Source organism: Mus musculus, chromosome 15, assembly GCF_000001635.26.
Source record: "Mus musculus strain C57BL/6J chromosome 15, GRCm38.p6 C57BL/6J".
In the NCBI taxonomy this organism is placed as follows: domain Eukaryota; kingdom Metazoa; phylum Chordata; class Mammalia; order Rodentia; family Muridae; genus Mus; species Mus musculus.
The window spans coordinates 83,633,219-83,659,938 of NC_000081.6; the positions used below are offsets into that span (position 1 = coordinate 83,633,219).

Sequence of the window (26,720 nt, forward strand, 5' to 3'; positions counted from 1 at the left end):
CTGAGGAGTCTTCAGATAGATGAGTTGGAAAAAGGTGGAGACACAAATGGGGCTGGGTAGGGAGGATGCTAGCAAGGCTGTGATACAGAGCCTCAGTGCGCCTACTACCTTGCCTGCTCCCTCAGGGGCAGTTGAGGATTCAAAGTCAAAGGATCTTTGGCCAGCAGCCCTCAACCTTCCTGATGCTGTTATTTCTTAATATAGTCCCTCATTTTGTGTGACCCCCAATCATAAAATTATTTCATTGCTACTTCATAACTATAATTTTGCTATGTTATAAGCTATAATGTACAACATCTGATATGCAGGATATCTGAGATACATACAATCCCTGTGGAAGGGTCCTTTGACTCTCAAAGGGCTTGTGGCTCACAGGTTGAGAATTGATGCTCTTGGCCCTTTGCAGAGCTCGGTAAACTAACAGGGAGACAAAACCAGAGTGTGGAGGAGCTCTCAGGGCTGGCCAGCTGCCGGGAGCCTGACCAGCCTGCATCCAGAGGAGAGGGGCCAGGATGCTTTCCAGGGGAACGAGGCTTGGATGAGGGGAGGCTGTGGTTGGAGCCCTGCCCCAGTGAGTCGGAGGTCACATTGACCTTGGTAACTGACCTCCTCTTACCAGGACCTGGGACTTGAGGGCCTCGCTGTTCAAACGCAGAGGCTGCCAGTCTAATAACTTAAGGGTTGCCTACTCTGAAACTACTGGGGCCTCCTGGGAACAAAACAGCCAGACCCTGATAGGAGAGTCAGAGTTAGAACTGAGGCCCTGATGTGTTTCATGTTTTCTCCTGAGGTTAGTCCTCCAGGGAACCTGGTTCCTCCCCAATGGCCCTGTTCAGCCCCACTGAGGTCTCGTGTACCCCAAACTCCCACTCCTAAGGGTGCAACTTCCTGCTTCTCTTGGGAAATGATTTGTCCAGCATGTCACCAGTGGCTTTCCCAGGAATCTCCCTGATCACCCTCCTCCTGGGATCCCTGCATCCTAGGGGCCACTAGGTTTGAGTTATCCAAACCACTGTTGGAAAGTGTCTGTGATGTGCCATGTCTTCCACCAGAAGGCAGTATTGTGCCTTCAGAGCCGGCACAGGGAAGGTGTAAATAGGAAGGGAGGGCCAGTGGGCCTTAGTTTCCCATAAATATGCATTTTAGATAATGTCTCATTGTGTAGACTCAATCTTACAATTATGTTCCAGCTGGAATTGGGGCAAGCACCACCATTCATTTCCAGATCTTTTCTTATCCATAAAGGGGACAGGAGGCAGGGGTTGGATTGTGTGGCTATAAGTCATGAAAGACAGGTCAACAAGCACAGGCACCAAGTTCTAGAGAATTCTGCATCTTGAGCTACCCACTTTGAGCGCTTTGCTCTCCAGGAGTCTGTAAGAATCTGGAAGAAAGGGTCATTGACCATGGCCAGTGACTGTGAGTGGTTCCTGGGGTCTGGTGGGCGCTTACCTTGGCATGTCCGCTCGTCCGTCAGTAGCTTGTGGCCCTTTTGGCAGCCGCATTCAAAGCTGCCCACGGTGTTTCGGCAGAAGTGGTCGCAGCCTCCGTTATTCATCAAGCACTCGTTGATGTCTGAAGAGGTTGGAGAGGGGAATAGGCTCAGGTACCATGGAGGGGATGGCCTGGGGAAATGGGGGTGCCACCCTGCCTTATTGACCTTGATCCACCTGCTGATCACTGCCTAGGCTAGCCTCAGCTCCCCAGTTGAGCACAGATAGGAAGAATCTGAGTGAATAGCTAAATCCTGGCTCTCCAAGGTCTCAGACTTCCCCTGTGATTGGTAAGCCTGTATCTTGTTTTAGGGGAATCAACAGGGACAGTGATGTCCCCCCCCCCAATTCCGACATGACCCTTTACCCAAACACCTAGGGAGGAGTTCTGGAACGAGTGGGGCTGCCACAGGTGACATGGGCAAACTGTGCTTTCCCCCTCCTCTCCCGGATGAGGATAGAAAGGGTCCCTATAACACAAGACAGATGCCATGAGGATGATAGGAAGTCACATCTCCAAAGTGCTGGGGCTGGGAATATCAGTGCCATGGAGAAGCAGGTGTCACTGCTGGCTGCCTGCTGAGGAGAGGCTGTGTGCAGGAGGAAGTGAGGGGGTGAGCCTTCCCAGTGAGTGAGTGAGTGAGGGCTGGGCCCACCCCACACCCCCTCTTTGCCTGAGTTCTTCTTTCAGCAGGCAGTGAGTAGCGTCTGTACTCCACAGATCACTGACCACACCCATTTTGATGCCCCTCCTGCTGTGGCCCTCAGGAGCAAGCCTGTCAGGTGGCCTCAGTTTACAGTTTCCCACTGACAGGGAGCCTTCTCCTTCAGAGAGTTGGGCTTCTAGCTAACACTCCACCTCTGTGAACCTCTCTGTTCATGTCCTGATCACTTGAGCCCGGATGCTGCCTATGGTTGGACTCTTGTCACGCTCCCCCCTGCCCCCATCCCTCACCCTCCAGACCTAGGAGCCTCACTAACATCCCGTCTGTTCCTGAGCCTGTCAGCAAAGCTCGAAGCTGGCTTACATCGGTTGAGAGAAAGCTGCTTTTCTCTCTAGCACAGAATCTAGTGGGGGTGGGGTGTTGTTGTTGTTGTTGGTCTCACATGGACCTCAGCCTTCATTTCTTTTTCTTTTTTTAAAAATATTATCTATTTATTATTTATACAAGTACACCATAGCTATCTTCAGACACACACCAGAAGAGGGCATCAGATCCCATTACAGATGGTTGTGAGCCACCATGTGGTTGCTGGGAATAGAACTCAGGACCTTCAGAAGAGCAGTCAGCTCTCCTAACCGCTGATCCATCTCTCCAGCCCCTCAGCCTTCATTTCTGTTTCTCTCATCTCTTCCCTTTACCCTGCGCCCTCTCTCCCACACAGGCAACCTGTACCACCTTCTACAGTGTATCTGCCAAGTGTGCTGAGGCCTTTGGTTTCCCAGAATAAGAACCACCATTCCTGCCCCCCCCCCCCCCAGGGAGGGGCGGGGATTCCCCAAGCTCTTCCCTCTGCAACTGTCTACTTCTCCCTGCTGACCTTCATGACTCTGCCCACCCAGTCCTAGAGAGGCCACTCAGTTGTCATGGACTCTGTTCTCAGGGACACAGAGACCCTGAGGTAGGCTTTCAGGGCCCTGGGACTTCCTAAGAATGTTCCTCAAGTGAAGAGTTGAAAGAAGATGTCAATACCAAGGCAAGGATCCCAGACAGTAGTGGGCACAGAGGCCTTGGGCCCAGGTGTGTGTATATAGGGTACTCTGATTGGGGGGAGCCACAAGAACACACAGGTCACAACCTCCTCTTCCCTTCTGTGCCAAGGGCTACGTTGGGCTGGCTTGCAAGACAGGTGAGGATATAGTCTTCCCACTTTGATGAAAGTCCTGGCAGGTGGCCTGTTTGGCCCAGGGCATGGGGGAGGGGGAGAGGGAACTGAGGGTGGAGAAGGAGGCTGGTGGGTGGGGGCTCTCCCAGGCTGTTCTGGGAGATGGTGGGAGGAGGGGCTGCCATATCAGAAGCACTCTAGGCTCCAGTCAAGAGGACGCTCTTTGTCAAGAGCGTCCTCTTTGGGGAAGGGTCAGTTAGCAAGATTCTCATCAGCACTGTACCAAACAGGGAGCCCAGGGCTAGTTGGCCCAGAGCAGAGCTAGGTCTGGAGTAAACTCCCCAGTCCCTTGGCCTCTTGCTTGGGCAAATGCTCCGGCTTCCCACCCTGCCTCCACCTGCTCTGATGAAGTAGTTGGCCTAGGGCTTTCCCAGCTGTCACCGCCCCCTGCAGCCACCTGTTTACCCGATGATGAATCCCAGGCTCTCGGGGAAACGCTGAACTTTTGAAGTCATCCCTTTGATATTGTCCCCTGGACCTTTGCCAAGATCAGAGTGTACACCTGACTGGTGAGCTAGAACCCCTGGGCAGGTCCTCAGGTGCACTAGGAAGCCCCTGTTGGCTTGTGTGGTCCGAGTCCCTAAGCCCTGCTGGAACATCTTTAGCTTCTGTCTGGAACTCTACAACAGCACCCCTGAGGACTGTGGTTGCTCCCTGGCTTCTTGGACTTGGAGATGTCACAGTGGCCACGTCAGGCACTTACACATGAGTCCCTCCCTCTTCCATTTTAGTAGTTCCCACAGAGGAATCTCATCTCTGCTTTCTCCCCTGCCATGGTCACCTGGCCCAAAAGATGCCACCTGAAGTCTCGTTGCTCTTTAAGATGCTACCCAGGGGCCAGGCAGTGCGAACGACAACCTGGGCCTGCGCCTGCCCTACCTACCCTTGACTAGGGCCTGGGTAGCAGTCACTGGAAATGCTGCCCACCCTCATTCTGGTGAAGGCCACTGCCTCCCACCAGATCATAAGGGCTTCATCATGCCTGGGCAAGATGCTGGTCCATCTTTACCTCAGAGACTGACTGAAGTCGTTCATCTCTGTGGTGCTCTTCCCAGCACCTGAAGCCCGTTAGGAGTCAGAGCGCCTGTTACATGAAAAGGCCCCATCCTATGAGGGCAAATGACTGGTCTTCCTGGAGGAGGTTTGGCCAAAGGGCTAGGCAGGGCCAGTCTGGTTAAAGGGTTCAACCATTTGAAGCAGAGTCCTGGGAAACCCAAGAGTCACTGGGATGGAGCCTAAGGCTATTACTGTCCCTTTCACACCTATTGCCCTTAAAATGGAGTGCAGATCAGAACACGGTTTGGGCTACTGGCACAGGGTGGGGCAGTGTCTCCTCTCATCTGTCCCCTCTCAGAGCACATATGGCTCAGACCCTTCCTAGCTAGATAAGTTGGCTTCCAGATATGAGCAGCTGGCCTCTATATCTCCACTTCTGACCACCCTGGTCACAGGAATGAAGCACTGCACAGCCCTCTCGTCGAGCGAGGGTCAGCCTATGTCTCAGAGGGTGCAGCAAGGCCCGAATCTACCCTCTTCTAGCCTGGGGTCCTATATGGCGGCTGGCTTTCTGTGACATGGGTGTGCTGTGGGGAAGAATGGGAAGTTTCGCCCTGTGTTCTCTCTCGCATAGCTGCAGGGCATCTTACCTTCTACCTCAGTCATCTGTATCCTCACCTCTAGATCCCCCAGTTTCTATGCCAAAGTCCTTCCTCCTTTAGTTGAGAACCTCTCGTACATTTGTGACACACAATGATTCATGTCGTGTGCCAGGCTGTCCCCGCCAGCTCTGAAGGGCACGCAATGAAAGGTCAAGGGTTGGCCACACACCATAATCCCAGTCCTAGAGCTGAATCAGGCCTGGGATGTTCTGTGGTTCTTATTCTATGGAATTGGGACCTTCCTGACCAAAACCCAGGACGCCACAGGTGTGCCACAGTACCCTGCAGGGGCCTCTCCCTCTTCCTGGCATCGCTGACAGCCACTCCCGTGGTTGCCAGTTGCCTTCGCTCACCTGTCCTCCCGCCTGGTTATCTGGGCCCAGCTGTAGGACCATATGGGCCGCCCGGGGCCAGGTGGGGCTGCACCCACACAGCCCATGTGCTGACCTTTGCATGTCTTTCCATCTGGCTGCAGCGTGAATCCAACCGGGCAGCTGCACCGCACGCCAGTGGCAGTGTCCTTACACGTCCGGTCACAGCCTCCGTTGTTCACTGCACATGTCTCTGGGGAGGGGAGGGGAGAGACAGATGCTCAGTTTCCCCAGGCACCAGCCTACCATTTTTCCCCATCCACCAGACCCAGGAATCTGGGCTCAAGTTTTATCTGTGGAACCCTGGCTCTCGGGACACTTTCTGAGCCTCAGGCTCCCCGTCTGTAAAATGAGTGACCGGTACCACTCATGTGGAAATGTCTGCGGGTGACTTAGGGCTGTCCTAGGGGTAAAGGTTACTGCTCACAGTGAGGAGGTTGTGTTTTTAGGATCAGTGCTGAGACTACCCTAGCGGCTACCTAGTGCTGTTTTAAATCTTGGCCCTGCTTGGTTTTAGACACCCAATCCTGCTGGTGACTGCCAGAAGGCTTGGGGGGTTCTTAAGCCCAGCCTGTGTGAAATGGCTCTCCAGCCTGGCCACAGGACTGGGTTCCAATGGCCTGCACACCATTCATCTATCACCCTAGGGAGGCTTGGAGCCGCACATCTGTTCTTGCTGAACCCTTTGCCAAAGCATCTGGTTTTTGTCTCCTTGAACCCTGTCTAGCGCTTTCCCCCCCCCCCTTTCAGCAAATTTCAAAGGGGCCAGAGTGGCTGGGGGCACAGTGGAGGTCACCAAAGCTGCTGCAGGGGTGAGAGTGATCCTCTGCAGGCCTGCAGAGGGCTGGCAGAGCTAGCTCTCCAGGACATGGTGCCTCAACCACCACCCTCCCAGCCCTCTGGTCATTTGCCACCTGGTTTTCGTCATGAGCACCTGGCAGGCTTGCTTCTCGGGGAAACAGTGCCCGCGTGAGGTTGCTTCTCTCTGCCTTTACTGTGGGGCAGGAGAGGGAGAGAGAAAGAGAGAGAGAGAGAGAGAGAGAGAGAGAGAGAGAGAGAGAGAGAGAGAGAGAGAGAGAGAGAGAGCACGCACACCAGGTGCCCATCTCCACAACCTGTGCTACCTTCTTGCCTCCACTTTGCTTTGCCGGGTGCCTGGCCATGTCTGCTTTTCCCGAAGGTTCTTTCGCACTTCTGAAAATGCGTCTCCTCTGCAAAGGCTTTGGGTGTGAGCCCATGTGAAGGGATGAAGGGAGACCCTTGAGTACCGGTAGTCCTCACTGCTCATTTCATTGGATTCATGGGATCTTGCCTTTGAACTCTGCCCCAGAGTAGAGGTGCCAGGACAGGGAAGGAAGCGTCACAGCCTATGTGTACTCAGACCCAAGGTCACAGGGGTGGGCGTCATTTGCTGCAGAGGCTAAGCAGTCGCCAGGGACAGCCCCTTCTTTCTCAAGGCCAGCATCCGCACTAGCCATCACCATCCAGAAGAGCCATGGTTGTCACCAAAAGCACATGTCCTTTTCCCTGGCACTCTTCTGGGCTGACCTCCCTGAGTTTCAGGCTAGCACCTCCAGCTAGGGATGGGAGGTGTCTGTGAGGGGGCTTTGTGGTGTTCAAAGCCTATTTCCTTATCCTTTATGATCTGGGAGGCCTCTCCGAGGCACTTCCCTGAAGTCCAGGCTCCATGAAGGCTGACCTTCCTAACACTTAGGCGGGTGGGTCCCCCGTGCCAGCATGGGCCAGTTCTAACTGGTTTGTGGCCCATGTGTACCTTCTCATCTCCTCCCAGAAGCATCTGCTGGGGCAGTAGGGGATAGAAGGCAGCCCCACACCTGGAAACGAGAAGACAAGCCTCCCCCTCCCCCTTAACCTCCCCCTGGGGCCAAGGTGAAGATCAAATACACTCTCTACTTAAAAGCCATAAGGCCCAGGTGCTGACCTGGAGGGTTCTCACCAAATGTTTCCTTTCCTGAGGTTAAACCAGAGGGGGAATCCTGCCGCCCACCCCAGCAGAGAGCCTGCCAACCTTTCATGTGGGACAGCCCTCTGGAGAGGGGCAGAAAGGCTACCTGTCTTCCAGGTGTGGATAATTATAGCTCAGTGACGGGGGGGGGGGGGGGGGGGAGGGGCAGGGAATGCCGGCTGGGTCTGGGGCCCGGGCTGGGTGGGCCCTGAGCCTCTCTGGTGGTGAAGGTGGGGTTCAGGCATTAGGGGCTGTGTCCTCAGGAACCAGACCTGACAGTCTGAGAGTCCTCCTTTCTCTTTGATGGGGCTTTAGGCTTTAACCAATGAGGCCCCCGGGGACCTGCTGGCCCCATCTGCTTATTCTGTAGACTGAGGTTGAGACAGGGTGTTGGGCTCTGGCACAGTGGTCACCCATCCTTGCACACCCACTGTAAGACAATCTCTCCCATGCCAGGCTTTCATCTCTCCTTGCATTGCCCCAGCCAATGGCTGATGCACAGGCCTTAGGTTCTTAAGTCCTCAGTGACCTTAAGGCTTCTGTGTCTGTCCTTGGGTGCTAGCCCCGGAGCCCACGGCACTTTATTACAGTGATTGCCAGAGGCCATACCCTCCCTCTGTCTCCCAGGTCTCAACGCTCTGCCTTCTCAGCTCCTGGACCTCACTTCCTCAATGGGAGCCTGTGTCCAGCTGTGCAGACTTGGTGGCAGTGGTTGTTGAGATCTGGACTAACCACACAGTTCCCTGGGCACAAGGGTCCTAGCTAACATCCTTCAGCCTGCCTCTGGTAGACCTGCTCCAGGGGCCTGGGTGTGGCCTGTGTAGTTACACACATGGTTGGACAAAATCCCCAAGTCCCCGAGTCCTCCCTAGCAAGGGAGCTCCTTACCCCAGGAATGCTCTTCTACCCATCCCATTGGGGAAGAGTCTCTCCTATACCTTACCTGATCAAATGGCTTCTTCATAGCGCCCAACGACAGTCTCTATTTTTACTGTGGTTCTGCTGTCACTGTCCTGTGACGCCACAGCCAAACAGTCCCTCCTTTAGACCATTGCCTTACTCTAAATAGCTAAATGGTTTTTGGGAGAACGTTCCCTGAGCAGTTTGATGCCTGGCCTGGCCTCTATAGGCCCCTCTATCCTCTTGTAGCACAGGGAATAACTTCTGCCCTCCCCACCTCAGCCATATTGTTCTGGGTGAGGGATGCCACAGAAGTCAACACATACAGAGCCCACCAAGGTCCCCTGAGGGTGGGACTGAGCATCTTCTCTCTAGAAGTTTCCAGTTAGAAGCTTCCGAGTAACTGCTGAAGGCATTGGCAGCCTGCACTACTGCTCAGCTCCTGTCTTAGAGGACCTCACCTACAGCCTTACCGCTCTGTCTCCCAAGACTAGAAGTCCGCCTACATCTGATGTTTGCCTACCACCATCTCAGAGAAGTTTGGAACACATTTCTATCTTTACAGTGGGTGGGAGATGAGAGTTGGAGTCTATAGCAGAATATTCCAAGGGTTCTGGTTTCTTACCCTGGCCTTCTCTGGTTTCCATCTCAGTCCCTGAGCTGGTATACAAGTTGGCCTGGGAATGACCACCAGAACTATGGCACTGGAGCATAAGGGGAAAAGGGCCTCTCTCAAGGGTCAGAGGCAAGCTCCTTTATGATCATGGGAGAGTGCCATATCTCTCCGTGCCCTGGCTCCAGGTGAGAGCTACTGGGCTCTATCTAATGGCTGTCCCACTCCTCCTGCAAGAGAAGCATCTTCCAGAGGAATAAATAGCCCTACTCATCTGAGAAGGGACCCTCTTCTCCACTACCCTCAAAATAGCTTGAAGTAGTCAAAAAAATGGACATTTTTGTTAACAGTACCAAGGCTCAGAAAAGGAGTTTGCTCACATGGGAATAGCTGCCTTGCATGTGGCTCAGTGAGAAATAATGAGAGGCCCGTGTTCGAAAATGATTCAGAATTTCCAGATAGAGACTGCAGAGCAAAGCCAATTGTGGACCTATCTCTGGCCAGCCCTGGTGACTTTACGGCCATAGAGAAGTAGCCTGTGTGTCCAGGTCATGCAGCCATCAAGGGAGCTGGCTAACATGCTTGCTCAGCCATGACACATCAGGCTATGGAGGTCACTGGTCTAGTCCAGAACTGGGGCTTTGGTGATAAATCTCCAGACAGGTGGCAGTCTGTACCCATGGTGGCATGACTCTCACAGAGGGATGCAAGAGCCAAAGGCCCGCTGTCTGGAAGCAGCCCCTTGTGCAGGTTCTGTAGGCTGGCACCGCCATTGATCAGCAAGTTCCCCGAAGAACAGTCTTACCCAAGTGAGGATCAGACTTGAGCTGTGGCGCCAGGATAGGCTGCATGTGCCCATGGACTGTGTAAGTGTGGGAAACCTCTCTACACACAGATCTGCATCTCCATCCGCTCACGGCAATGATAGTGTTCACCATGTGGCTTTTGAATGGCCCAGACATAAGAACAGAGGTGTGAGTGCTTTATCGGCTGGCCTGTCATTGTGACCACTTCATTCCTGGAGTCCCGTTTCAGACTCTCTGCATGTGGAGTCTGGTATCCACTGTCTATTGATGAATCACTGAATCATCATCCTTTCTGAGTAGCTTTGAGCTGGGCAGACGTGCTTGGGACCCAACTCTGGTCTCAGGGAGACTACAATATAGTGGGCGCTCCAGAGACCAAGAAGACAGTGTTTTGGAACAAGGGGGGAGCCACAGAGAGGAACTGACCTACCTAGGAGCCAGCTGCTTCCCAGGGGACATGGTACAGGGCTAACACCTTGCTTTTTTCACTAACTTCTGCTGGGTGGCCTCTTTAGCTAAAGCTAGTGAAGTCTCTAGGGCTTGAAAGCTCACAGTCCTATGCTTTCTGAAGCCCAGCCATCAGGATGACATTATTTGGTTGGTTGTCCCCTCATCCACCATATGGCTTCAGGAAGAACCATACCTGGGTATCCCTTTTGCCCAGTGATGCTCATAGGCCCAGCATGGTGGGGGGTGGCTCCTGCTAATGATGGGATAGGCAAGCAGGGGCTTGGGAGGCCCCCGAGGAGGAGGAACACAGGGCATGGGGAATGAGTCCAAGCCTGTGTCGGTCCTGGCCAGGAGGAGCAGGGCTGCAGCCGGGGTAAGGAGAGTGACACCAGGGTTCACGCCCAGCAGGGCAGAGTTCTGTGACTAATTGACACAAGAGTTGGGGACAACCCATTGGCCAGTATGCCAGACTTTGCACCTCCAAGCTGGAGGGTTTTAGCCAAAGACCTGACTCCTCGCTCTAGAATACTGGTTCCCACTTGTGTGTATCTGGCCTCACTGAGGGCTTGTCAACAGTGTAGTTTTCTCCCAAGAGGCTCTGACTGGGGTGGAGGTGGAGGTGGAGTTGGAGGTGGAGGTGGAGGTGGAGGTGGAGGTGGAGGTGGGGAAGGGGATATTCTTCCTGTGGGCCCAGCACCCAGCATTGCCCCAATCCCTTGAAGACCTGACCCTGATGGGGAGCTGCCCCAAGCCCTGGTTGCATCTGTTTAGGCCTCAGTCAGGGTGGGTTCATCTGCCTTTCAGCCTTAGTACTGGCTGTAGCAGCGGTGAAGGAGCCAGCCACTGGCTCTCTCCATCTACCTACTGATTGACCTCTGACCCTCTCTCCTCTGAGGACTACTGACCCTTCCCCAGTTCCCTTCCCTCCGAGATAAAAGCTGTTCTCCCTGGCGTAGCTGTTATATGGAGTCTCTCCTCCGTCCCCACTGGGGGCATCTCAAGTCCATCTCTGACATTAGCATCATGTGGCAGGTTTGTATCTGTCACTGTGTTGGGCATAACAAGCAAGATCTCTCATGCTCTGTCCTGTCACTCAGCAGGGAGTGGTGGAAGGCACTTGTGGGAGCAGAGCAGGGGAAGTGTAATGAAATAGAGAGGTTTGGAGGTGTAGGACGAGGTCCCCGAGGGAAAGCAGGAGAGAAGACTGCACACATATAACGCAATACTGCTCAGGGCTGCCCTGTGCCCACGATGCTCAGAGGGTCCAGCAGACCACAGAGGCAGTCTTCATGCTTTCTGGACTCTATCTTCTTAGCATAGCCTGGTGGCGGTGAGGCCCATTGAGGCCTTTGTTGATAGTGGCCTGGCTGTGCAGGTCCCATCTTACAGACCTTAGGGAGACAAACTACTATTAGAGGAGCCATCTTCTGGAACACCGAGGGATCTCAACTCTAGGGATGCTGGGAGCACCAGAGAAGAGCTGCACGAACCTAAAAAGGTTGGGATGTTTACATGGTGGTTGGGCAAGCAGAATCCAACTTGGGGATCCGCAGGTTTGCAGAAGGAAACCTGGAAGGAGCTGGAGGACAGAAAAACCCAAGAGAGAGATTGAAGCCTGCAGGAGGACAGGCTTCTTGTCTATACTAAGTGACAACAGAGGCTTTTCCTTAAGTCAAGAGGCAGGATCAGGGGCTCCAAGACACAAGCCTGTCCTGGCCTTCCTGACCTTTCCCTAGCTGTGAGGTCCAGAGTTCTGGGAAGACGAAGGATGCTCCCAGGAGGGGAGGTGGGTGGGAGTTTTATGTCTTTTCTGTGCATGGCTCAGGGAAGAACACAGCCAGGTCACGCAGCTGGTGAACATCTGGGTCTGTCCTCTTCCAAGTCACACGGTTGGTGGATATCTGGGTCTGTGCCCTTTGCCTATGCGGGTCTGTCCTCTGGGCTGTGTGTGGGACACAGTGGTCTGCAGTGTGCAGACCCTTCTGTGCAGAGTCCCCATAAACAGCAGCTAATACCCAGTGAGCATGTCCTTGCCTGTCCCATGCACAAGCAGACAGAGCCACTGTGTCCGGCTGGAGGGATGGTGTGTGCCACTAGGGACTTATGGTTAGTTAAGAGGCTGCTCAACAAAGGAAAAAGCCCCAGTTCAGGTTTCTGTGGCTGCCCCTGCAAAAAAAAAATGACCCTTGGGCTAGAGTAGACAGTGAGTTGGGGGGTCTGAGGGGAGCCTCTACGCAAGGCAGCATGCTCTTTCTTCCAGCCTGGGAGACCCTAGGGGTAGAGATTGCTTCCTCAGAAGGGTCTAGATTATGAGTTCCTGGCTGATATTTGGTAATCCCATGCTTAATCACCCAGCTCAGCAGTCACAGCTGACCAAGTTTAGGCAAAGCCCTGCGACTCTCTCCTCACCATTGACCTGCCTCAGGACTGGTTCCCTGCTGCCATTCCACAGGCCCGGCTAAGTGGGGACACTGAGGAGAGGCCTGTAAGTGAACACCTGCTCCGGGCTACCCACGGCCAGACACTGCACACAGGGCTCCAGCAGGCTCCTCTAGGGAGTACAGCTTCAACCCTGTCCCAAGCAAAAGGGCAAATGAAGCCCAAGAGTGGGAGGTAACCCTGGCTGGAGTCAGGGAAGCCAAGATGGAGGTCAGACTTGACTGCAGAAGCTGGGCCAGAATGAAGTGGAAGGAGGGACTCTGCTGTGAGGTTGGGCTTCTGTCCAATCACAGGGTCTATGTTGTGGACCGGCTACACAACCTTATCAACAAGCTCCATCTTAGAGGAACCCGAAGCCCTTCCCCCGTCTCCCCTCCACTCCCATCACTTTGCCCATGTCAGTCTTGGAGCCTTGCTTGAGAGAGACTTTTTATCCTGGCCCACATGCTCATTTCAGGGGGACTTGGTTAGAGATACACAGAAGGCAAGCTGGAGGTAGGGGAACAGGCCATGTTCTTCCCAGGAAGGTAGGCTGGGAGGAAAGAGCGTCATGGGTCTGTCTGTTTCTACACTGGTGAAGACTGGTTTATATTGGTGTGGAGGAGGGTCATGCTGTTTTCTGGCACCTTCCATTCGTGGCGTGTAGATATACACAGCCACTTGGGTGCTGGCAAGGCTGGGACTTGGTTAGCAGAAACCTCAGGAGTCGGGCATGGGCAATGTAATTAGTGGTAGAGGGCTCTGAGGTCATATTTCAAAAGGTTTTGGGGGTACATAGGTCAAATCCTGAAGGGCAAGGAGCTGAGGGAAGAGGTAAGGATTGTGCCAGGGAAGATGGCTATGCCTGCAGCTAAGCACTAGCGAGGGGAGAGACAGGGAGGAGGCTGGGTGTCTAGGGAGAGGAAGTGTGGCGGGGTAGTGAGAAGCAGCCATGGGCCCAGGCAGGAAGAGGGTATACTCTGAGATGGCTGAGGTCCAGAAGCATCAGAGTATCAAAGGTGCCTGGGCCCACTATGACTGATGGAAGGTGAGACATGGGAGAAGGGGGCCCAAGGCAGGTTGCCTTCTGGCTATGAGGCTCACTCCACATCTCTGCTATCCCTCAGCCAGCTGCCAGACAGCAGAAAGTCCCCTAGCCAGGCTTGGTCCCTAGGTCCAGAAGTGCTGCTTCTATGGCTTTGTGTGGCTTCTGTCTTTCAAGCCTCAGTTTCTTTATCTGGGGTCAGCCAGAGGTCCCATTCCTCTTTTCGTTGGTAACCCTGGCCGGACTGCTCACCTCTATCCATTCTACAATATGACAGCCAAATCACCACTAACTCCCATCAGCCCCAGACATACACTAACTGAACCAAGGGAGGGAAAGCACATGTGGGGTCAGTCTAGAAGATGGGTGTAGCTGGGTCACCTGATCCTTCTCAACTGGGCCCCGTCTCTGGAGTTCTATGCGCACTTGAGTCCTGTGAGCACGGAAGGGGCATGCAGGTGACACAGAGCTGTACTGACGCTGAGTGGACGTGCGAATGGGGACATGAAAGCTGAAGGCACCCTTGCCAGACAGAACCATCCTAGGTATGGCCCTGGGTAGTGGTGAAGATGTGACCCACTGAGGCAGGGAGCCCAGGACGGAAAGAAGCTATACCCAGAGAGACAGTAGCTGTACAGATAAGTGGGGTGTGGGGCTGGGAAAACGAGGAGCAGGTATGGAGTTGTCAGCAGGGAGGGGACAACTTGTTGGGAGAAGCAAGTGAGCATCCAAAGCTAGACTAGCCATTGTCATCTTTAGTTTCCCCTACCCCACAGTTCTCCAGTCCCCTTTCCTGTCCTGAACTGCTCACAGTGCAGTAGACCTTGGGGTGCAGTCCTGCCTACCGCAATTTTCAACCTCCAGCTCCTTTGAGGCTGGTGAGGTAAGTGCGGGACACTCACTCATGGGGACCTCAGACTCTGCTGGAGAAGGCTGCACTGGGAAGCTCCTCCCAGCAGGACACGCCCACAAATGAAGCTACCCTCAAACCCACCCCCCACCTCAGCTGCTTCCTCAGACACTAGAGGCCTTGGCAGTGGGGAGGGGGCATGTGGTGGGGGTGGGGTGGAGGAGACAGGACTGGGGAAGGACAGGGCAGAGCCAAGGGCAGTGCTGGCTTCACCTTTGCCTGCTCACCCAACAAACTCGCAGCGGCCCCTCACTCCTGGGCTTGGACTCTGGCCACCTATGCCAACAGCTGGCACTATCAAAATCTGCCTTGTGCTAGCCACTTTTTCCACGAGGGCTTATATCGTCTTCCTGACAGCTCTCGTGGGTATGTGATGTGCATCTCCCAGTGTAAAGATGTCTCCGAGAGAGCTAAGAAACATCCCTGGCAGATGAGGCTCCCAGGGGGCCTTGTAGGTTGGCTCCAAGGCCAAAGTCTCCACCTCTCCCCCAGGTCCAGGCACCTCTGGGCCACGCCTGTGCAGTGGCTGCTGCTGAAAAGAATCACGGACACTGAGCTGAACCTAAATTTTGGCCATTGGTGGAAACATTTATGAAGAGGGCCTTTCAGGTACAGAGGGACAGGTAAGGCTTTGAGGAGACTCCTATCCCTGTAAACCTAAGACCCGCCCCACCCTCAGACTAGGCAGTGTCCTATTTACTCTGATGTCTGTTAAGTAACGAGCATCCATTCCTGGACAGACTCCAAGGGGAAGCAGGAAAATGTGGGCCTGAAGGGGTTGGGTGAGAGATGCAGAGTCAGCTAGGATAGTGCCCGGGAGAAGTTTCTGAGCTGGGTCCTTATCCATCAGCCATGTCAGTCCCAGCTCTCAGTGAAGCCTGGGCAGAGTACAAGGCTGGGGTCGCTGCCCTGGGGACAGGCACCCTGCTCTCCTGAGAGCTCCTGCAGAAGCCTGCTGGCTGGCTGTAGGTTCTGCTCCTTGGTGCCTTTGGGAGAACAGGCTAGAGCCTGGGCACCTGCTGAGCTCTGTGATTGGTGCCTGGCTTTGGATTTGGTATTTGCAGGAGCCCACCCTAGCTGTGTCTGCCTCCCTTCTCAGGACTTAGGGCCTGCACGAGTGCTGTGGGACGGATGCCTCTGGGGCTGTGGGGACGCAAGGAAGCAGCATTGTGGAGGAGGGAAGATTTGGGAAGATACTAGGTTGGGTACCACTGCAAGGATTGGCTGGTGGGGAGGCAGAGCTCATGCTTAGTGTGTCTCACACGTGCAAGTCTGGCTTTGGAGCTTCAACTGTGGACAGGTAGACTGGGAGTCTTGGGCTGCATCAATGAGAAAGAACTACTGTGGTCTGTGCCTTAGCAGAGGGTCCTCAGCCTCGGCTGGACCGTCTTTTATAACTCAGAACCCATAAGACATGAAGGCCGTTGCCGACAGGATTGTGTTAAGGGCCCTGTGCTGGGAGGCCTCCTTAGATGGTTTGGTCTGAATGGACCCTAGCTGTTCTCAGCTCTCTGGAGGGTTCTCCCCAGGCCCCCAAAAAGGATAAGGTTGGCTTCATTGGAATGTTCTCTCAACCTATGGGGTAGCACTCTGCTGTCACACCAGGGGTGGATCCACCTCTGTCCTGAGAAATCATTGTACCCTCTTTCTACTGTATGGTTATCACCACGGTCAGTTGACCTTTCTTGTCCTGCCTGGTGCTGTCAGGAGTGGGGTTCTGAGCCTGAAAAGTTACCAGCACCTTCCCATGAATGATGCTGTAGGCCTGAGTCAAGGCTGGGTCACTTCTAGTCTCTAAACTTGGGAGCCTTGTAGTCAAAATAACACAGCTTGGGCAGAGGGTAGCAAGCCCCAAGAAGGAGCTGAGGGTCCTGGAGACTAACCTGCTTTAGTCCCTCTGTGTGTCACATCCCCTCTCTCTCTCTCTCTCTCTCTCTCTCTCTCTCTCTCTCTGTCTGTGTGTGTGTGTGTGTGTGTGTGTGTCTGGCTTACAATCAGGAGAGTGATAATTGACTTGTAGGTATCTAAGGGATATGACCTCTGTGGTCAGGGCACAGACTCGGTCTTGGAAAGTTCCTAGCTTTGACAGTTGGGTGGGAGATGTGGTCTCAATCCTACACATCTTTTGTGGAGTCCACGATGAGAAGCTGCTGCCCGAGGGATGTATGACTCTGGGCTCCCACAGGGAAGGGAGGCTCTCTCGGCCTGAGAATCAGCCTGCTCTAGATGTGTAGAGAGCACAGAAGGCCAGAGGGAGAGGCAAGGTAGGAAGTAGGGGGGCAGAACTATCCCCTCACCATCTCTTCCTGTGGGGTGCGCCTTCTGCCTCCAGCTTTTCCCACTCCTCAAATAAACCCCATTTATAAACTCTGGGGTGAAACCCGCAGGGTCATCTTGGCGGTTCTATGACAACAGGGCATGTGGTCTTCACTCTAGTGAACCCCCGAGTATGTGGTATCCTGGCCTGCCTCATCACATCTTCACCGTGTGCCCTGGAAGCTGGTCAGTACAGGGGCCAATACACAACCTAAGGAGCCAGGTGGCCTGGGACCCAGCCTATCATGGGATTTCCTGTCCCTCATCTTCCTTTCCTGCTGCCAGGTGCTTCCCCCTTGGCCTGTCCTCCCTCCCTTCCCTCTTAAGATCTCAGCGACCCAAGCTACCTCTATCTAGCCTTAGACTCTCCTAAGACTCTCTCTCTGAGGCCAACACCATCAGCTTGACTCAATTTTATCTCTCCTCCCTGTCTGTCTGTCTTTCCACACATGACCTGTCTCTGAATATGATGCCCTCTGACAAGCACAAAGCAAAACAGGATGCTCACCTCTACTATTCTCCAGATCCTGTTGGTTAACATTACCTGGGAGCTGTTTTGCCTCACTGAGAACTACAACTACAGTCTGAACTCCTAGAGCATCCTAACTCTTTTCACAGGGGCCTCTTTCAGAGAGAGGTTCTGAGAAGTCACATGGTTTCCAGCTGGGGCCTCCACACTAGTGTTACAAAATGAGGTGACCTCTCTAAGACCTTCATGCTCTGACCTCCAAGACCCACATGACCATGATCTCTAAGGGTGCTTAGCTGTGTAGGGTAATGAGTGACCTGGGGCAAGCCAGGGACTCTCACTTTCCTTCTCTGAGAGATAAGGATTCTTCTACCCAGTCCTACAGCTGGAAAAGTTTATATGAGGCTCGCAGTGTCACCGAGTGGGTTGTGACAACCCTGGAGGCTGTAGCTATGCACAGGGGGTACAGACAGATGGCACGGCCTATAGGCCTGCCACTTAGAGCAGGAACCCACTGATGGGTTGGGGAAGGAGCGAATGCAGAGACCCTGTGTCAAGAGTGGTCTTTCTCCATCCCTTTCTCTGGCCAGCAGGTCCCCAGAGAGCACAGAATTCCTCCCACCAGGGTCCCAGTGGCCACTGAGTCTCCGTGTGGCACGCTGACCCTCGGAGCCTAACATTCGTGTTGGTTTCTACAGGAGCAGAGGAGGGTTAGGCACTCAGGCCACTAGACAATGGGTGCTGGGTTCTTTGCTACAATATGCAAACAAAGAAATCAACGTGTTTGATGGAGGCAAACTGTTTGAAAAAGGGAAACAACGAGTTCCCGTCTGCCTCAGGGCCTCCCCGCCTTCATAGACAACACATGGAGACCCCACACCTCACACACAGACACATGTCCTCATCCTTATGCTCACCCACATGCTAGCACATGTACAGTCTCACAAAGCAGCACACCTCCTCCCCACCAGCATCTGTACAGTCCCGCATCAGCGCCCAGGCTCTCACACTCCCCGAAGCTGGCGTGTCACACGTGACCGCATGCCGGGACCCCCCCAGGCCAGCATTCATTCACACTTACCCACACACCCAAAAAGGGCAGGGAGAACAAAGGAGGTGGAAGAAAAGTGTTACCCATGAGGAGCCGCCGTTTCACCCGCTTGTCCACATCAGCTACTGACGTGGCATTGAACTGAGAGCGCTCAATTGCAGCCTCATCCTTCTCTAGAACACAAGTAAGGGACAAACACGGAGCCAGTGGTTAATGAGAGCCCACTTCCCGCGGCCCAAGACAGTCAGCCTCTTGGCGTGGCGCACACAAAGCCAACACAGCATGCCGGGCCAGCGCGGTGCCCTCGCCAAGGGCTCATCCCAGGAACTTCCAGGCAGGTGTGCTCAGGGTAAAACAGAGTAGCAGCAAGGGTGGGAGGGGCGGCATGCAGACGAAGAAGGTGGCCACGACACAGACCCGGACACAGCCGGCACACGGGGCCCATGTGCAGACAGGCAGGGAGGGCGGCTGAGGTCAGAGCAGGAAGCCCGTGTGGAGGACACGGAAGCAGACAGCATGCCATAGGCTCACAGAGAGACGCGGTTACAGGTCCCCGTGGGCTCAAGCATGTGGGACATGAAGCACGGGACAAAGGGACAGGTTTGCGAGATCTGGTGATGGATATACCTGCGACAGCAGATGCCCTGTTACGAGGATGCTGCCACTCATGCAAAATTAAGAACGAGACTCACAGAGAAACGTACACATACATACACACGGAACGCTGGATCCCATTGGACAGACAGAAAATCCAGGGATCTGGGCAGCACTGGTTGCCTGCTTGTCTAGAGGACCAGAGCTAAGCATTCAAGTGCTTGACAAGGGACTGCAGAGAAGGAGCCGTCATTTTAGGAGCGTGCGGGAGGGAAACGGCTCAGGCCGGCCAGGGAGCCTCCAGCCACTGGGCACCAAGCTGTGCCAAGAAGCTTTGCTGGGCCTGGTGACAGGGAGCAAAGCGGGACAGGAGGTTTCTCATCCTGGCCAAGAGTTGAAGCCACAGTGGTTGGAGCTGGGTGGGTGGGTGGGGGATGGTTTCTAACAAGAGGGGATGGACAGGAAATGTGTGGCTTGGGAAAGAGATCCAAGCAGGGACTGTCACATGCAGCAGACATTAAAAAAAATGAAAATAAGAAGAGACAGGGGTGAGTGAGGAAGACACGGGCAAGAAGGGTTAGACCCAGGCTGGAGTTCATCTTCCCAGCAGCTGTCTGTGCTGGTCCAGCGGCTGCAGGGCAGGCTCGACTGGACACGGGGTAATGGGACAGACGAGACAGAGGGGAGACCGGAGCAGCTCAAGGGAGCTCTGGGCAGGACAGCCACGGGAGAGAGGTCAGAGGACAGGAGGTTCTAGATGGGATCAGGCTGCAATAGAGACACTGGTCTGAGACCTGCTTTGGCTTTTAATTATTATTATTTCGGTTGGTTGGTTGGTTGGTTTGATTTTGGCTTTTGGCTCTGAGAAATGATTAATGAATGTCAGTTGTCAGACAAGACAGGCAATCAGGGACCATCACGAGAGAAGCAGCAGGGGATGAGGTAAAACGAAATCAAGGATGGCTGTCTGAGTGAAGAGACCACACAGAGGAGAGGAGAGCCACCACAGGCAGCAGGATAGCCCCCAACCACAGAGGGGATAGCCTGGGGTCCCTTCCCAGCCTCGCACCCAGCTTTCCAAGACACCAAGGAGCAGCGACAGGGGAAGGGATAAGATAGCAGCTTGGGGACACAGATACATACATGGGTTCCCCCAACACCTTTCTGTCACTCAAAAGGCCCTCAAGAAACACCCCGCCAGTTGATCATAAGAAATGGGGCCTTATCAAAGAAGAATCAAACATGATTCCCACCGACTCAAGTTGGGTCTTAATAAGAAGACATTTTGGCTCCAAAGCCTGAATTCTTTTCTCTTATTATTATTATTTTTTAAATCTTGCTATTATTTTTGAACAGGAGGAAAAAACGTATTAGTAATCATTGCACAAAATAACCACAAGTGTTCAAGCTGCCCGTGGGAACATGGGCCTGGAAGAAAGAAGTAGCCGAGTCTCACTCGGGACTCCAGGGAGCAAGCAGGTGATAGGACAGGAGCAATGCTGAGGAGAGGGGACTTCAGGAGGGTGAGGGAGTCCGAGGGAGAGCCGGCCAGCTCAGAATGAGAAGCAGTCCCAAGCACGCACACCCCACGCAGGGTGCACACCTCCACCCTCACAGGGAGCCATGTGCCAGGAAACTCCGTTTCCGCATGGCTGCCAACAGCGCCCGGACCTACAAGTTCTCACGCAGACTCAGTGCGGCTGTTAAGGGTTCTCCATGTAAGAAAATTCCAGGGCATTAGGGACAGAAGATACCCCCAAGCTGAAGCAGACAATTGGGAGACCCAACCTAGATGTCCCTAGGGTACTTGGTCCCATGGGACCAAGGGACCCAAGATAAATCCTCATAGAAGCTGCCTTTGGGATGCCTGCCATTCCCATTGGCCTTGTGGCTGCTTCCTCTTCTTGTCTCCCTTCTGTTTCCTCCAGAACTGGGGGAACCACACAAGGTACCTGCAGGGGCAGTATGGCACAGAGTGGTACCAGGTTACAGTGCCTACTTACCGATGCACGTCCGACCATCTGCATGTAAGGCGTACTTCTGGTGGCAGCCACACATGGGGCCCGTGTCCGTGTCCTCGCAGCTGTGCTGACAGCCTCCGTTTCCATAGTTACAGGTTACTAGTTAGTCCCAAAGTGTATACACGTGTGTATAAACAGAACAACAACAGACATTGTTAGTTTACAGGCACTGGTTTGCTTTTTGGGGTGTGTGTGTGTGTGTGTGTGTGTGTGTGTGTGGTGAAGTAAAAGTTTGAGGTGGCTAGGGAACGGCATTTTGAAGACAGAGGGTAGCAGAGATGCATCTCTGTCCCTGAGCCCCTTCAGGGTGTCAGGTAGGAAAGCTGGTCTATAGAGGTGAATGGGGAGAGCCCAAAAGTAGACTCTGAGCCTCACATGGGAAAAAGGGAAAGGCTAGATACACATGCAAGACACTTTAACCCCATCGGTCCCATTGAGGTAGATGTCTGTTAACAACATTAGGACATAGAGGGTCAATTGTAGGGGAGATTACAGATGAGGTTCAAAGTAATATCCATTTTCTTAGTTCTTACTATCTCTCCTCTCTCTCCACTGCCTGTGTCTTGGCACAGGTAGAGAGATGTCTCTACGGATACCCCCGGTCCCCCTGGTCCTAGTTGTGAGGTATCTCAAGCTCTGTTTCCTCACTGCCCTGACCCTTACCCTGGAACTCAGCAATGCCCAGATAGACAGAACTTAAGAAAATTAGTGTCGCCTGGGGTGTATGCTGAGAACGACCTACATCATGTGGTCAGTGATGCCTGTAGCTGGAGGACTTAGGGTCCTTCAGCTCAGATGCTCCCGGCTGCCTGCATCCATGGAAAAGGGACTGCGCAAGGAGCTAGTCTGAGGTAGGAAAATGGTAAGTTCAAGTTTATTTAAACGAAGACTGCCACTGTCTAGCGGGAGGGAGACCACCAGAAGAGGTCAAGGATCTAAGTCAGATCTCTCCCCAGGCCTCTGGGAAACTGCTTCATTATTCGAGGTGGCCAAGGTGACTGTCAGGACAACATATCATCCTAGAGACCTTGGCTGGATGTCTATACTCTGTCTACATGCGTTATCTACTTATGAAGTCATTCTGAGGCCAGGCCTGATTAGAAAAGCATCGAATTCCAGAGCTGAGAGTTTGAGTTAGTCATGCCTATTATTTAGTAGATCCATTCAGATGGCTGGGAAGGGAGAGAGGTCCCTGGAGGTGACATCATGGGAATGGCTTCCCTCTGCAGACACGTTCCTCATATGTTTCTCCTTAGGAAGGAGTTATCATGACCCTCTGGGCTTACTTGTCCCAAGAGCCCCTGGACCTTGGACAAATGTAATCTCCATAGCAGGTAAGAGAAGGGTGAGAATTTACTGGATAGGGCGGGTATCTCTCTGGCATCTCACACAGTCTTCAACATCAGAACCTCTCGGTGGTGTCCTCCTCTTGACCCAACTTCCAGGGATGTCAGATGGCCCACAGGATCTCCTCCATGAAGTCTGTCCGTTCTCCACTTAGGGATGGTGGTCACAGGCCCCAAGTTTCCCCAACCCAGCATTCCCTCATAGGGACAGAAGCTTAGGGTTCCCAGGGGATGGGACAACCTCAGGCTGGTCGTTATGTTTTTGTGTTTTGTTTTGTTTTGTCTTGTTTTTTAACTGAGAATTCTCTCCAGGGAGGGCACAGGGGGATCTTGGAACAAGGCATCAAGAGTACCATAGACAGTGCCTCTGGCTCAGCACGCTGGACTCTGGGAAGATGGATAAAGGAATGCCCCTCATCTCTGAAAAGGAGCCTAGACTCTGGAGGGGTAAGAGATTGGGGTACAGAGCCCTGCAGCCTCTCCGCACCAGTCTAGAAGTTTCTGGGCCCAGCCTGGGCTCCTGACCAACTCTAGAGTCCTAGGTCCTTGAAACACAAGTGAGCCTGGGGCTCACGCAGGTCTCCCCAGCCCTCCCCAGACCTTTATGCTGATCCTTGTCTTCTGCCTTGTTGGAGGAAGGGTCTCTTCTTGTTTACCACTGTGTATCTCATGTTAGCTGACCCAGGAGCTTCTAGGTACTCTCCTGTCTCCTCCTCTCATCTCACTACAGAAACACTGGGACGGCAGGCAGACACTACTGTGAGTCTAGATATATCTGGGGATTTGCTCTTCCAAGCCATCTTTTTATTTTTTATTTTTTCAAGGCAGGGTTTCTCTGTGTAGCCTTAGCTGTTCTGGAACTTGCTCTGTAGACCAGGCTGGCCTCAAACTCACTGGGATTCACCTGTCCCTCCCTGCTTCCTGAGTGCTGGGATTAAAGATATGTGCAACCACCTCGCTTTTCTTTTTTTTTCCTCTTTCTTTCTTTCTTTCTTTCTTTCTTTCTTTCTTTCTTTCTTTCTTTCTTTCTTTCTTTCTTTCTTTTTTTTCTTTTTTTGGTATTCCAAGTCATCTTTAACCACACATCACACTAAGAAGGAACCAAAGTCAGACAGACCTCTTGAGTCCCACCTTCCAGGGAGGCCATAGGGCCTGTCCCAACTCCTTAGAATTAGGCTTCCACATCCTTCTAACAGCCAAGCCGGTTTCGCAGAGGAGTCTTGTGAGTGAGCCTTCTTGTGTGGCACTTGTCTCAGATGAATTATAGCAGTAAACTGGTCCAGTGAGCTCACCAGCAGCCCTCTTCCTCGTGTTGGCACGGAGCAAGTCTTCCGTGCTTGTCTGCAGCCTGTGCCTGCTCCTGTCCTCACTTAGCACAAGGACTGGGAGAGCCGGCGTCGGCTCCATCTGCTCTGAAAGTGGCCAGGTAGCGTGTGTTTTCTTTGAAGTTGGAAGAATCCATCATTGGGGTCAGGCTAGGGCCCAGGCTGCCTTGGTGACAGCCAGCATGCATGTCTTTGGCGTTCCCTGGGAAAGATCTGGGAGTAATGGGGAAGACTGGCCCCTATCCTGACCACAGGCAGATGTTGTCGAATGTTATCCTTGAATACAAGAGCAATTATCTTCTTCATCGGAGCAGATGTTTGCGATTCTGCCCCAGCCGCATGTGGTCTGAGGCGGTGATAGAACACATCGAATGTGGAAGGTTAAGGGATGGAGTTGCAGGAGGGGCTCCTGTCTGTGGCTGTAGAGAAGCCAGCATCCATGCTGCCACAAGACCTGCTGGTGGTGTGGCTGCTTTGAGGTCACCCATGCTCTGTTAATACGCCCAGTGAACCCATTGGCTCCCCGAGTTGGACTTGGGTGCAGTCATACTCCTGTCTATCGATATCTAGGGCGAGCAGGCAGGCGCTTGTTCATATCTCTGTAGGAAAAGTTCACAAAACCCTGGAGATGAAAGTGCCTTCATTTTGGGAGATGGGTAGTTAGCATGGGGGGCTGAAGGATGAGTCCCTGGGGACAGCGAGAACAGCAGGTGCTCATGGGTCCCCAGGGCCTTGGCAACTCTTTGGGGAAGGTGAAGCCAAGAGAGTTGCAGTGACTGGGGATGGTGGTCCAGCTGGCTTCGGCCCAGGATGGAGGAATAAAGAAAAGCTGTGACCTTTATAGCGGCGTCCGTCAGCTCAGAAGCTGAAGCCCAGGCGGCTGAGTGGGAGCACATCCTTCAAGAGTCAGAAGCGGCCTTTCTGATGCTGTTTCTGTATCCCAGCACAAGACTAATGAAACCTGGTTCCGCTGAGTTGGAAGTAGTTTCTGAAGTCCCCTCAGTCCTCAGCATACCCAGAACAAATAAAACCCAGCCTGGGTATCCCCATGGCCAGTGAGCACAGCCTGCAGCCCACGGCCTTCCCACAAAGCTGTTCGCAGGGTATGTGGTACCCGATGCTCTAGAAGCCTTTGAATGCCTTAAGCTCCTGTTTCCTTTCTTAATTCTGTTCTCACTCAAGGGCTGGATGCCCACATTAAGAGGATGGACTAGGGATGGGTGTGTGGAGCATGCCTTTAGTCCTAGCACTCTGGAGGCAGAGGCAGATGGATCTCTGTGATTTCCTGGCTAGCCTGGTCTACATAGCAAGTTCTAGGACACAGTGAAACCTTGTCCCCATAAAACCCCCCAATAAAAAGAGGCTGGTCTATGTTGAGTCCTGGGACAGGTCTCTGCTAGGCAGGCAAGCAGGCCTTGAAATGGTACCTCTGGTCTGCTGCTTTCTTCAGATATGGGGCTCATGGTTCTGCTCAGGCCTGTGGAGGTCCCTGAGTTCTGCTATTGATTGATTGATTGATTGATTGATTGATTGATTTTGAGACAGGGTCTCATGTAGCACAGGCTGTAGTCAAACTCTTTATACAGCTGAGGGTGACTTTGAATTCTCCTCCTGTCTCTATACAAGTGCAGGAATGCACCACCATGCCTGGCTTATGTGGTGCTGGGGATGGAAGGAACCCAGGCAAGGCAAGCACTCTAGTGCCTGAACTACTTGGGTCCTGATCTTTGAACCTGGGAAACTGTCAGCATCAGGTCCACTTTCTCCCATCTACCCTCTGCCATCCACCCTCCTTTACTTCTTTATACTGTTCTGTCACCCAAGGCTTTTCAGGCTGATAGACAAAATGAGGCTTTAAAAATTCTGAGCTATAGCCCCCCTCCCCCACAGGAGAGTTTGACTTCAGGACCCTCTAGATGGTCCAAGCCAGTGCCTGGGGCTGTGTTGATGATACCATACCAGGGATAGAAAACTCCAAACTGGGAGGTCATGACCCATCCCTCCAGCTTCCCAGAGCCCCTCAGCAGACCGCGTCCTCCACCTACCCCAGGGTGCTGAGATCCTTCCCCGAGCAACATCCAGCACCCTGAACAGACCCACCGCCACACACAAAAGCAATGGTAGGAGACACGTGGGGGTGTCTGACCCATTTGCCTCCGTCTACCTACGTGTGCAGTCCTTCTGGTTTTGGGCAAGGTCAAAGCCGGGCCTGCAGTCACAGGCTACCCCACCTTTGGGCGTCTCCCGGCAGATGTGGGCACAGCCATGGTCTTTGTTCATGCAGTTCATACCCTCTGAGAAGAGAGACAGACAAGACAGAGGTTGGAGACCAGCCAAAGCGGGAGAGAGAAAAGCCCCAGGCTGTGGAGAAATGACTTGTAGTATCTTAGTGCAATGGTGAGTGTGTTTGGTCAGCTACTGCAGGCAGCACTCGCATGCATATGTACGTGTGTGTGCACAAACACACTTAGCCACAGGTGCATTCTGCCACAGCGCCTGGGTCCTGTAAGGTACAGTCTAAATGACATCTCTGAGCCCATAGGCACAGCTCCTGCTTGACATGGGATTGCAGGGTTAGGTGTGTAACATCAGCCGGGACCATTTGGCCTCTCCTCAGCTGCCAATGGGTCCATGATACCTTTGTATCCACTAAGTAAGCTCTGTTTCCTCCCTGTCTGCCTGGCATTGCTTGGACCTCCTTATGATGACCCCAGTTGATGTTTATCTTCTTGGTGATTTGTGAGGAGTTTCCAGAATTTATGAGGGGGTCAAGTGAGGGGTTGCAGGTCACAGGCAGATCAAAAGGCAGAGAGCCGCTGTGTGCTGCACACTGGCTCTGGGACCTGATGTCCCCTCCAGCTGAAAGAACTCGGTGAGTGAAGCTGTCTGGGAGAGGGAAGAAACCCCTGAGGTGGTAATATCTCTTCCTCAGGGGCCACACTGGGTCCTGGTACAAAGCAAGAGAGCGTAACTGTGACCCGGTGGGCTGTACATGGGCTGTTAATAACTTGGACATGTTTCAAGGGACAAATCTCTGGCAGTTATACTATAGACCAAGAAAGTCTTGGGCTGGAGGTGTGG

The 26,720-nt window shown here is 53.3% G+C and overlaps 1 protein-coding gene across 7 annotated transcripts in view, besides 1 other annotated feature; it reads right to left on the reverse strand.

The window, feature by feature from the left end:
- Scube1 (signal peptide, CUB domain, EGF-like 1) overlaps positions 1-26,720 on the reverse strand; it is a 122,469-nt gene that overhangs the window by 30,636 nt on the left and 65,113 nt on the right. For 4 of the 7 annotated variants that reach the window (XR_003951419.1, XM_006521242.4, NM_001271472.1 and 1 more), the window contains exons 5-9: positions 25,808-25,933; positions 20,951-21,067; positions 18,437-18,526; positions 5,486-5,602; positions 1,453-1,575 (exon numbers count right to left, since the gene is read on the reverse strand). Coding sequence is in view for 5 of the 7 variants with exons in the window: in XM_006521242.4 (XP_006521305.1) it covers positions 1,453-1,575; positions 5,486-5,602; positions 18,437-18,526; positions 20,951-21,067; positions 25,808-25,933 (573 nt within the window). In the remaining 2 variants the exon portion in view is untranslated. Of the gene's footprint in view, positions 1-1,452; positions 1,576-5,485; positions 5,603-18,436; positions 18,527-20,950; positions 21,068-25,807; positions 25,934-26,720 lie in introns of those variants that run through there. The other 3 variants (NM_022723.3, XM_006521243.2, NM_001271473.1) reach the window with 3 other exon arrangements.
- Positions 5,610-7,500: an enhancer, noted in NCBI's record as "VISTA enhancer mm84". NCBI's record gives its function as "enhancer in: limb[7/10] | branchial arch[10/10] | heart[6/10] | other[6/10]" and the evidence as "EXISTENCE:transgenic organism evidence [ECO:0001131][PMID:17130149]".